General features: G+C 32.7%; 1 protein-coding gene across 2 annotated transcripts in view; it reads left to right on the top strand.

Annotated features, from left to right (window-relative positions):
• The window catches only part of fln (flightin), a 39,998-nt gene that overhangs the window by 10,614 nt on the left and 16,428 nt on the right, over positions 1-12,956 (top strand). For both annotated transcript variants that reach the window (XM_014430369.3, XM_014430368.2), the window contains exon 2: positions 7,257-7,412. In XM_014430369.3, the coding sequence (XP_014285855.1) occupies positions 7,266-7,412 (147 nt within the window). In that variant the 5' untranslated portion in view covers positions 7,257-7,265. The remainder of the gene's footprint in view (positions 1-7,256; positions 7,413-12,956) is intronic.

The following is a 12,956-nucleotide window of genomic DNA, read 5'->3' as shown; positions in this document are numbered from 1 at the left end:
TATATATACGTTTTATTTTCCACTTCTTTCATTATTTCATTTTTATTAATTACTAATCTGTACAATTATTTACTTTAATCATTTTGTTTATATTTTCTCTTTTTATTTTTTGTATTCATTGGTTGTTATTTGTTCTTTATTCTTAGGGCTGGAAAGGAAGGCTAGAAATTCTGGCCGAAACGTTGGCAATATTGAATAAGTTTTTCCAACTTATATGTATTGTTTTCTGACCAAACCCGTAAACAAAATTATATATAAAGACCTTAATGTTCCATATGTAACCGATCTAGCCCGAACTAGATATCATTCCTTTCATGATAAATTTCCCTACCACCCAAACCCAATTGTTTCTAACCTGAGTTCCCCTTCATTACCTGTTAATCCTCCTAGGGGTCTGAAGAGAAGATCGCCTCGAGATCTCCACAAATGTTATTGATATCAATGGTTAGATTCATTTAAACAATAATTACCAGTCTTAAGAAAGTATAAAGATTATAAATAAAATAAAATTGCCTTGATACTGCAATTTATAAGGAACTAGGTCTCGAAATAAAAACGGATAAAATAATAGGGGTATTCATGATCTTTAGTTTGACATGTTAAAACTTGTTAAATGGAAAAAGCTATATTAAATGGAGAAATATTTCCTTCTTTTACCATGTTAAAACGATATAACATGGTTGAGAGTCTGTTACTAGGTCTGTTAAATGGAGAATGACGTCACATAACAGACCATCTAACCTCGTCACCGTTTTATTAATTGTCGTAGTTTGTGTTTTGATCGTGTTAGTATTGTTTTGGGTGTGTTTATAACTAATAAAGCAATGAATGATAATAACAATGTAATGACAGTTGTCAATTAGCTCATCGTGACTCTCTTCCTCACAAGTTAGAATATCGACAAGGCACTCAGTGGCCAAACTTTCACACAACTTCGATTTTTCACTACATTTAGGCATGTTATACTTACGTTAAATTACTTTAAACTAATCTTAGGAGTAAACAAACATAAGTAAACAAAACATATAACATGAAGTTTTGTGTGGAAAGGTTATAAAACAAGTTGCTCAGAAAATCCGCAAGGAGCTCTTATACATCTAGCAGCTAACAGGGCTAATATTTCAGGATAATTATTCTTCTTTAAATAATGTTCTCTTAGATTTTCTAGTGCTGTTTTTAAGATATAGAGCTCCGAATGAAAAATTAATGATTTTAAGGTTTTGAAACAGCCGCCATTTTTTATTCCTTCTACCTATACTTGGCAGACTCATCAATTTTGACTAGTAATTATACATAGTTTTCATTAAAGTAATCAAAAATTGGGGTGAGATAATTGCCTTTTTTTCTTACCGGCTCTTGTACTAGATGTTAACGTTTAAATGTTAACATGACTTTAAATAGGACTACTCACAATCCTGTACTTACAACATTTAACATGGGAAAACATATATTTAACACATCATGAATACCCCTATGATATTGCGAGTTCGTGTGGAAATATTGATTATGATATTTTATTGTATGCTTTTTTATAATTATATAATTATGTAGGTAACTTGGGAATTTCCTTGGAGGAAAAATTCTACAATAGAAATCAATCCCAGCTAACTGTAGTAAAAATATTTAAATCTAAGACAGTTTGAAACCTGGGTTCAATAATTTAGAGCTACAACAGATCCGAACACCCAAGGTCTGTTAGTTCGAAACAAACACTATTTCTAGGCACCCCCTTTAAACAATTCTAGCATATTGATCAATTATCTTTATTTCCGAATGTTTAGTTTTAAAATGGTAATTTGGACTCAGTGAAAGTATATTTATGTTGAAAACAGAGATTAAAAGTTTTTCATGATGGCAATACATCAGTATTAATGTATCACTACTTTATTTAAATAATGGCACATCTTACAAATTAATAGTAATAATAATTGCCAGAAAGACGCATGACCAGATAAGTATCGATTATGCTCGGTAGCGCTGGAGTTAATACAACCTATCACTGGTGGATGTGGAGTGCTGGCTGGTACTGAATATTAACAGAGGCATAACAATGTGGCCAAAGTTTTGCATCAGGTCCTGGCGATGAAATACACGTTAATTGATGATAAGTGCCTATACTACAAGTACCATCCAATAGACTCCTCCAAAAAGGTCCTCTCAAGCTCTATTGGGACGAATCAATAATTATGGACCATACAGTACGCCATAACAAACCAGATATCCTCCTTATTGATCTATGAAAAAAGAAAGCGGAACTTATTGATGTCGGAATCCCAAACGATAATAATATAAGCTCTACTGTGGGAGAAAAACTAAGGAAATATCAGGAATTGGTAATTGAATTGAAGAAACTGTATCATTTGGAGGGAGTTACCACTACTCCAATCATAATATCCACCAATGGTCTCGTACCGAAATCCACAGTGGCAGCCATGAATGGTTTGGGAGTGCCTGTTGATGTACTAAGAGAGGCTCAACAGTCGGTTCTCTTAGACACTGAACGTATAGTGCGGTTTTAAATATTTGAAAAAAAATACTAAATAAATAAACAAAATATGAAGGAGGTTGGACTTCTAGGCCACCTCTGATACACAACCCGCAATAGCGAGAAAAACCGAAAAAGATAATAATAATAAAGACCAAACGAACTCGAAGGTTCGATGCCAATACCACAAATCGTTCTCTACACATCTGTCCAGTGATGCTCCTCAAAATCCAAATCTACTCCTAAATCAGTCCTAACGCAATCTTCCCATCAAGTACAAGAGCCGGGAAGAAAAAAAGGCAGTTATCTCACCCCAATTTTTGATTACTTTAATGAAAACTAGGTATAATTACTAGTCAAAATTGATGAGACTGCCAAGTATAGGTAGAAGGAATAAAAAATGGCGGCTGTTTCAAAAGCTTAAAATCATTAATTTTTCATTCGGAGCTCTATATCTTAAAAACACCACTAGAAAATCTAAGAGAACATTATTTAAAGAAGAATAATTATGCTGTTAGATGTATAAGAGCTCCTAGCAGATTTTCTGAGCAACTTGTTTTTATAACCTTTCCTTCCACAACTTGATGTTATTGTTTACTTCTAAGTTTCGATTAAAGTAATCTATTACAACATACCTAAATTGAGTGAAAAGTAGAAGTTATGTGAAAGTTTGGCCACTAAGTGTTTTGTTGATCATCTGGCTTGTGAGGAAGAGAATCAAGATGAGCTAATTGATAACTGTCAGAACATTATTATTATTGTGATCTATTGCTTTATTAGTTTTAAAAACATCCAAAACAATACAAACACAATCAAAAAACAAACTACGAGCAAGTAACTTAACACTGTAACAAAGCTGGTCGGTTGCGTGACGTTATTCTCTATTTAACAGACCTAGTAACAGACTCTCAACCATGTTATATCATTTGAACATGCTAAAGAGCGGAAATACTTCTCCATTTAACACGCCATACACTACTTTTTTTTTAAAAAATATTTATTGCTATTTACAACTGTACATTATAATACATTTAGTAAATCTGATCTAAGTTAAATTGGAGTGTTACAGGTGTGTAGAGAAACTACCCTTTGGTAGCACTCTAATGACATTTTACATTAGCTGGTCTCGTGGGTTTGAGTGGTTAGGGAGTTTATAATGGAAGGAGTGATATCTGGTTCGGGCTAGATCGGTTACATAGGGAACATTAAGGTCTTTATATATGATTTTATTTGTAACAAAGTAAGGAGCATTGAGGATTTTACGAAGGATTTTGGATTGTAAGGATTGAATACGAGAGGGATTCGAAGGTTTAGTGGAGCACCAAAGCTCACCTCCATATGTCCAGATTGACCTTATTACAGTCATGTAGATCAGTCTTTTGTAATGTATTGGAAGTTTAGACCATTTGTCTAGTAAATGCTGTAATAGTCGAAATCGAAGTGCAGTTTCCTGTCTTTTCAGTCAGGTGTAAGGATTCCAGGTTAATAGTTGGTCCAAATGTAGTCCAAGGTAGCGGATCTGTTCGACAGGGGTAAGAGTAACATCGTTAAATGAAACTGTAAGGCAGTCAGTAGGTTTACGACGAAGGGTAAAGGTGATTTGATGGGATTTGTTGGAATTTATACTCAATTTAATGATTTTTTTTTAAGGTTTTGAAACAGCTGCCATTTTTTATTCCCCCTACCTATACTTGGCAGACTCAAACATTTTAACTAGTACTATTAGTTTTAATTAAAATATTAAAAAATTGGGGTAAAATAACTGGCTTTTCCTCTTCTTGTGGATCTTGTACTATTCCGTGTTTAAAATGGAGTTGGTTCTACTCCTTACCGCTTGGCAGTATGATGTAGTACATCGAGAAAATGATTAATTATTGATTCTAACCGAGAATAAAGAAATCGTAGTTTAAACTGTGACTGTACAACTGGAATTTAATAGCTTATCTTAATTCAGACATTTAATCTGACATCCATCGAAGTTTGGAATGAGTTCAGTGGAGACAGGTGCGACTCCCATATCTCGCATTAAATCTCTTTGGCCGAAACCTCCTTGCTGCCAAAGAACGCTGGGGCTAATCACCATTTAGGTTCACCTGCTCCCAATTATATATTATAAATTGCACAGATTAATTTATATCATTGTTGCATTTAGTGCTTATTACGACAAATAACAGGTAATTTTGTGTTCCATTAAAAGTACATAATTCTTTTTCTTAAATTCTAATAATACTGTTTGTTTTTCGTTTCTAAAGGCACAGTGTTATGAAATTACAGATGAATCGTATTCTTTTTTTATTTTGATAAATGTTTCTATTCCTTTTATATTCATTGCACCATGTCAATTCTTCAAGTTATAGCTCTCTATTGATAATACAGTTTAATTAAATCTGCATTAATGTACATAGCCAATGTTTACAGCCTAAAAACATTCGGAGAGAGTTAGTATAACAGCTAAAAGGATAAACAAAATATGAGCACCAAACAAGAAGAATAAAGAAAAAATAATTAATAACAAGAATTATCTAAATAATGAAGTGTTAATTGAAATTGGAAGTTTAGTCAGAACCTATGCCTGATTTCCATGATGAAGACCTCAAATTCAGCTCGAAACGTGGGCAAAAATTAATATTTTTTTTGTTTATTTGCTGACCACACTCCCCCCCCCCGACCATCTCCACAAATTATCCAATTAGTCTTAACCATATTTATTTAAACATAGTATATTTCTATCCTTCACATTTTTTCTATTTTACTATAATTTACTTATTACCGTTGTTGCAGCCAACAGATCGTTTTAAAATGAAAAAGCGATTGTGTAACATATGTTTTTATTGTTTAAAAAGCATATGTTCTCTTTTGTTTTTTATACTGTAAAAAATAAATAATTCTCTTTGTATGTGCACACATCGGCTGCTATGCTTCTTCAATCTACTTAATCTTAGTAGCCAGCAGTCATTTATCTTCGTCAGCTTTGTCATTTTCTTCACGGCGGGTGGACCACGACGGCCCATCCGGCCCGGAGGACCAAAATGCTAGGTGGGTAGGGGTTCAAAAGGAACCTTTACTAGCCCAACCGCGAATAAAAACGAAAACAAAAGAAACGAATAGCAGAATTTTGTTATTATTGTATTTCAAAATAAGTGAACATGATAAAGGAAAACAAAGTAGAGTAAACATACAAACTAGAAAAAATAACAAAGCAAACCTAAAACTAATACAAAAATTAAATAAAGGTCGAACAAGAGCTATAAAAAAAAATGTTTTTATATCACCGTGGGTGATTGCTGGGTCCTCTGCTGTAGGTAGATTATGTCCTGGTGAACGTAGTTTTGGAAAGGCGTATGTCTGCCCGCCTTGTCCTCTTGGAGGATGAGCCAACGTGGTCCGCCCGCAGTGAAGAAAGTGACTAAGCTGGCGAAGATGACCGACTGCTGGATACTAAGATTAAGTAGATGGAATATGACATAGCATAACAGACGATTAAAGAGAATCACAAAGTGTATTATTTATTTATTACAGTATAAAAAACAAAATAAAAATAAAAGAGAACATATATGCTTTTTAAACAATAAAAACATATTATTGGAGAAGTTTGTCGGGGGGTGCGTTCAGCAAAGAACAACATAAATAAACAAAACTATATTTATTTATTTTATGCCGACGTTTCGATCTGAGTTTCAGGTCTTCATCATAAAAAAATAAAAACATTGTTACAAAATCGATTTTTAATTTTAAAACGATGTGTTGGCCGCAACATAACAACAACTGTTATATATTTATAGTGTTGTAATAGTTGTAAAATACGAAAATTGTAAAGGATAAAAATTATTATTAAATTCTATAGTGACAAATCAATGTTAATGTTAACTGTGTTAAATTGGCTTGGACATAATAGCATGCAATGTATGATTTAATACTAGATCGGGCTGGTGGGCTTTACATGGTTGATTTAACAGTTCCATATTTTTTTTTTTTTTACAATCGATTATGGAGATGATTATGGATAAAAGACACCCCTAACAATATACAATGTTATAAAAACAAAAGAAGATAAAATCAATAGATAAATAGATAAAATAGCATTAATTTGAGTGTTAATGGCCGAATGATTTTTGAGATATAGATATTTTAAAATAAATTTACTAACTACTGATATTTCAGTACATTTTTATGAAATGTTACTTTTTAAAAAGCTATATCTCGAGAACTATTTAACGTAAATAGCTCATATTTTAGAAAATTTACTCTAATTTAAATGATGTTCTCTTTGGTTTTCTAGTTTTGTTGGTAGTTATAATGATACAGAGCTCAATAAAATATTAAACGTTAAGATGTTAAGAATAAAAAATTAAACGTTTTGAAACAGCCACCATTTGTTATTCCTCATACTTATACTTGGCAGACTCATCTATTTTTATTACTAATAATACATAGTTTTCATTAAAGTAATCCAAAATTCGTGTAAAATGACATTTTTTCTCCTGTAGGACTGTAGTACTATTTCTCATTTCTACACCCACGTTTCATATGAAGTATCCTTGACTGTTATTTATTGAATAGCCTATTTTCTATTCCCCTACCTCTATTTGTTAAACTTATCAATTTTGACAAATCATAAATTGTAGATTTTACTAAACTAATAAAAAATTGGGGAGAAATAACTGCCTTTTTCTCCTCTTGGGCTCTTGTACTATTAGATTTTTAAGTCCAGTCAACATAATTAACTATATGGATAAATATAGGCCATTAAACTCTGAATTTTGTTTTGCAGAAAAAGAAAATGTTCGACGATGACAATTCTGATTGGCTGAGCGAAGCTGCGGCCGAACCTGAGCCAGAGCAGAAGCCAGTGGAGGTTGCTCCACCTCCCGCGGCTGCCGCTGCTGCTGCTAAGAAGCCGGTCAGGCCCATCGCCCCGGAGACTGAGGTCAGTCAGGGTTCTTCTTCTTAGGGGTAGTAATGTTTATCATATTTGACAACATAAATTCACAAAATGATTATTTATAGTTGTTATGACAATATGTTTGATTTATAAAAAAATATATCTCTAGAACCATAAGACGTACATATGTCTGCCAGCAATCAAAATAAAGGTAATTCAACTTACTAAAAAGTAGTTTATGACACTTATCTTCGTAGGGGTTGGGGTTCTTACGATATTCATATATATAAATTTTGCATAGGAAATATTTTCGAACAATAAGAAATCAATTTATTTTATCTAATATCACGAAATCTACTACATCGACGAAGATAAGTATAATAAAGAACTATATAATACATTCAACTAGCTTGGATTGGAATGATGGCAGATATACCTAGGTCTTGTGGTTCCTGATGTATAGTTTTTTATAAACGAAAACTATGAGATAAAAAATTAGAAGTCAACATTTTGTGAATATATTATGTCAAGGATCATGAGAACTACTAACTCTAAAAATATTAACATTATAAACTACTTTTTAGTAGTTTTTGCAAAATTAATTAAGTAACTACTGATCTTAATCAATTTTGGAAAACTATGTTTTAGGAATCATTCAAAGTACAGATGTCTATTGACACTTAATTAAAACTAGTTTAATATACTATAAAGTAGTTTATCTTCTTAGGAGTAGTAGTTTGATGATATTTGACAACATAAATTCACAAAACGTTGATTTCTATTTGTTATGACAAAATGTTTGATTTATAAAACACTATATCTCAAGAACAATTGGAGGGTCAGATGTCTGCCAGAACTCCAATTTATGCTAGTTGAATATACTATAAAGTATTTTCTAACGTTTATCTCCGTAGGGGTAATAGTTTTTACAATATTTGCATATGAATATGAATTTTGGTTATGAAATTTTCTAAAATATCTAAAATCAATTTATTTTGGCATTACCATGAAAACCACTACTCCTTCGAAGATAAGTATAATAAAATGTAATACATTCAACTAGCTTAAATTGGATTCATGGCATGATTCCTGAGATATAATTTTTCCCAAATCAAAACTTTTATCCGAACAATTAGAAATCAACTTTTGTGAATTTATTTTGTTGAATATGATGAAAACTAGAACTCCTGCGAAGATAAACATTATGAACTACTTTATAGTAAATTCAACCAACTTTAATACGAGTTGTAATAGACACATCTGTACATTTAACGATTCCTAGGATATAGTATAGTTTTCCCATAATTATTTTTTAAAATACTGATTTTTCATTGTTTTGCTATATGTTCCGGGTAACCTACGGCAACCGAAAGGTTGAATTGGAAGGGCTGCCACAATGTAGGCAATACTAGCGCCCCATGTGGCCAACAGTCAAAACTCACCTCCTCCAGCGCTCTCTGTGGTGATAAGAAGCAACTACTCCAGCAAAGATAAATGTCATGAACGAATTTGTAGCACATTTGAGTGATAATAAACATCTGTACGTCTCATGATTCTTGAGATATAGATTCCCCACAATTAATTCACTAACTACTGATTTTTCATTATATATTTTATAAAATGTTGCTATATTGGAAATATTTAAAGTTAGTTAACAGCTCAACTATAACTCATATTTTAGCAAATTCACTCTACTTTAAATGTTGTTTTATTAGGTTTTCTGATGTTGGTAGTTTTAACGATATGGAGCTCTGAAAAAAAAAATTTTATTTTTTTTTACGTTTTGAAACATACGCCCTTTAGCATTCTCCCTGAATTAATTGGCAAACTCATCAATTTTGACTAGTAACTATGCACAGTTTTCATTAAATTAATCCAAATTGGGTTGAAATAACTGATTTTTTCTCCTCTTGGGCTCTTGTACAATTCATCAATTCTCCACCCACGTTTCATATGAAAGAATCCTATGATTTTTTTATACGACATCACTTCATATTCTCAGTCCCTTGCCTAGTGTGGAATCCTAGAGAAAGTCAAGTAAATTAATTTTTTTTTAAATGTAGTTCATTCCTGAACTATTGAACATTTTGAATTAAAATGGTACATTCACGCCAACATAAATTTTCGTTTAATGATTCAAGTATTCTATCAGTGAGGTATATCTGAAGAGATCTATACAAGGTCAAACGGAATGACAGTCCAGTCATCATTCAAAAGCAAGACTGACGAAACTGACTTGAATTTCGGAGACTCTAACACATTCAATCCGACTGACAATCTTGTGCAATGTATCTTTTACTCAATCTAATTTTGCCACTTTACTTATCCAAGACTTTTACAAATGCTCGGTAAACAAAGAAAGGAACAAACATTGGTATTCACACGCTCGTTTTGTTGATTTTTTTTTTTGCTATTAGATATGTTTTTTCATTATAAAAAAGAAAAAATAGAGATAAGCAAAATGAAATGTAAATATGAGTAATGTAGGTTGTAGATGACATATAAATGTTGTAGAAATTCATACAAATAACACGACATAACCTAGAAATTCAACCTAGAGAAATAATGTCTTCATAAATATATATTTGTGCTCTGTTGAATCATTAAAAAAAATACTCAGGTTAATTAACAAGATTAGAAATAATATATTTACCTCGAATTGATTGAATTTTAAAAAATAAAACATTAAACAAGAGTTAATTATTGAATCCAAAGCTTTGGAAAATTCTCTAGTTAATTAAAACGCGGAGAGCACCAATATTCATCTATCGGCCGTTCTGAAGCAATGCAAATTAAAAACAAACGTGTGTAAGTGTCGGCCACAAAGTCAGGCCAACTTGTACCAGTCAATCGGAATAGCCCATCCTCATGTTTGCGCATGCGCGAATTTACCATTGTTTGATCAACGAGTAGAGGCAGCTTTTAAATTTTTATTAAATAGAAAGCATTGCCTGAAAAGATAATCTAAAACGCACAACATAAAACGAAACAATTGCATTCTTTATTATTATTATTTCTATGACCCCCTTCATAGTAACTTCTGACATACATAGAGGTTATCTACAGGATACCACCATAATCCAATCATGGGGTGTGGGGAGGCTAAAGTTTTTATTTCGTGGGACTGCCACAGAAATAAAAGTCGACCCTCGGATACGCACTCCCTCGGTGCCGGTGCAGTTCCGAAGTTGCATAGACCTATGCCTCATCCATCTTCCTGAACTACAGACGACCGATCACATCCACCCTCCACTTCTCAGTAGTCCATCCATTCCAAATTTTGAATGATTGGATTCAAAAATTTTTTTGGTAATCCGTTAGTTTTATCTCTACACAAACAATCTGCACGTTAATCATTCGTTATTAACTTTGATATAGTGTTCAGGAATTCTAACGAACAGTCAGAAGGAAATCCTGCCGCTTACACCATCTCCTAATATCATCGGCCCTTTCCCTCCGGTTAAAACTTCAAGTCTACAAGAGCATACTCCGTCCAGCGCGGTGCCCCATTGTTCATCCACCTTAACGATGATACACAGCGCCATCTGCAAAATTTCCACTGTTCCAAACTGCGGAAGATCGTACGGACTAAAAGATGGGAGAAGGAGAAACTGCCAACTCTTCACATATTACTGGATGTCCAAACGGTCCCGGACTTCATAAGGAGGAGACATTAAATTCCTGGATTTGTTGAAATATCAACCAAACCCTCTATTGCAGACCTTGCTACCAGCGCTCCCACCAGTGCGGTGGCAACAGGCAGCACTATAGCCACTTCAGCAGTATTAATCTCAACATATTGTAAGTTGTCATAGATTTAGTATTTAAGTTCATTAACTCCTACTAGTGGTATGTCCCAATACCATTAAATATCACATAGTTTAATTCAAGTATTAAAGTCAAACACTCATTCATTACATTCTTGTTTTAAAATGTAACCAAGTTTCAGATAAAAACAAAACCCCACTACACAGGATCTGTATATACATTTTTTAAATATTGCTCGATTTAACTATCTTAAAGTTTCCTCTTCCCGTTTTAAGCTAATATTTCAAAAGTGATATAGGACTGTTACTCCCCGGGGGTCTTAGCGGGGCGGGTCCGGCGGGGAAGGATTGCCTTTTTTGTGTTATGATTTCCTCTTGTGAGATTGTGACATATCGTACATCGACCAACCTACACGCTGTAATTGTCTGTTCAAGAAGTCAGATACGTAAGGATACCACGGAGGGTGGAAGTGGAGGTTTACACGCCGTTTTTCAATTTCAGGCGCTTTTTATATATTGCTCGATTTAACTATCTTAAAGTTTCCACTTTCCGTTTTAATCTAATATTCCAAAAGTACCAGATATACATACTCCTATATGTATGTACTCAATAACTTATTTCGTCAGGGGGGTAAGAAAGAAAAAAAAAAAAAAAAATGCTCAGTAAAATATAAAATTATATTTCAAATAGAGGCTTTGAAAAAAAAAAAAAAGGTATTCTAAAAATATCACATACATTAATATGAACTGTGTTTATTTCTAATCTATAGACTTCGTTAGTGCCAGTCTGCATTATGCCTTTGAAATTTTATAATGTTTGAGAATTGATATTGTAATAGAAAAGGAAGTTGTAAATATGAAGAGAAATAACTTGGCAGTACAGGAAAACATTTCGATTATAAAGGCAGTGGTCGCTTGCCAACTATTATAAACTTAAAATATCACTTGTTCTCGAAACAGACTTCTATTTTTTGTATCCGTAAATCAATAAACATGATCTATAAAATATTAACAAAATAGAATGATTTATTTCTATCTCTCCCCATCTTATACACGCTTAACTACTAATTTAAAACGAATTAGACATAAATGTGATAACTTAAAAACAGTTCTGTAATTGATAACCAGCTTTCAGATGACAAAGAAGTAACTTCCGATTAATAGATTATAATGAAGCCCGGATTAAAACTTAGGATACCTCAAATTTTATAGCACGAGAGCTCGGTGCCAAAAAGTCAGTTATTCCACCCCAATTTTTGATTACTTTAAAGAAAACTATGTATAATTACTAGTCAAAATTGACGAGTCTGCCAAGTATAGGTAGGGGGGATAAAAAATGTCGGCTGTTTCAAAACGTTAAAAATAATTAATTTTGTATTCGGAACTCTATATCCTTAATACAATCAACAACGCTAGAAAACCTAAGAGAACATCATTTAAAGAAGAGTAAATTTCCTTACAAATGAGCCCTAATAGAGCTATTTATGTTCAATAGATCCCGAGATATAGCTTTTTAAAAAGCAACATTTGATAATTAATGCAGGAACCAAAAGATGTACAGATGTCTGATAGCATTCAAATCAAAGCCAGTTAAATGTACTATAAAGAATGAGGAGAAGATGGTTAGGGGTGCGGTCAATGAAAAACACAAATAAGTATGATTAACTTATTTTAATGTGCCAACGTTTCGGCTAGAGTTTCTAGCCTTCTTCAGGGCTAAAAACAGAACAAGATAACAACCACAGTAAGTATAGAAAAATTTAAAAAAATAAAAAGAAAATATAAACAGAATAATTTTACAAAATAGAATTAATAAAATGAA

Source organism: Halyomorpha halys, unplaced genomic scaffold (assembly GCF_000696795.3).
Source record: "Halyomorpha halys isolate HHAL.00 unplaced genomic scaffold, Hhal_1.1 Scaffold884.1, whole genome shotgun sequence".
Classification (NCBI taxonomy): Eukaryota; Metazoa; Arthropoda; class Insecta; order Hemiptera; family Pentatomidae; genus Halyomorpha; species Halyomorpha halys.
The sequence above is the reverse complement of the archived record's forward strand: the minus strand, read 5'-3'. Positions and strand labels throughout refer to the sequence as shown.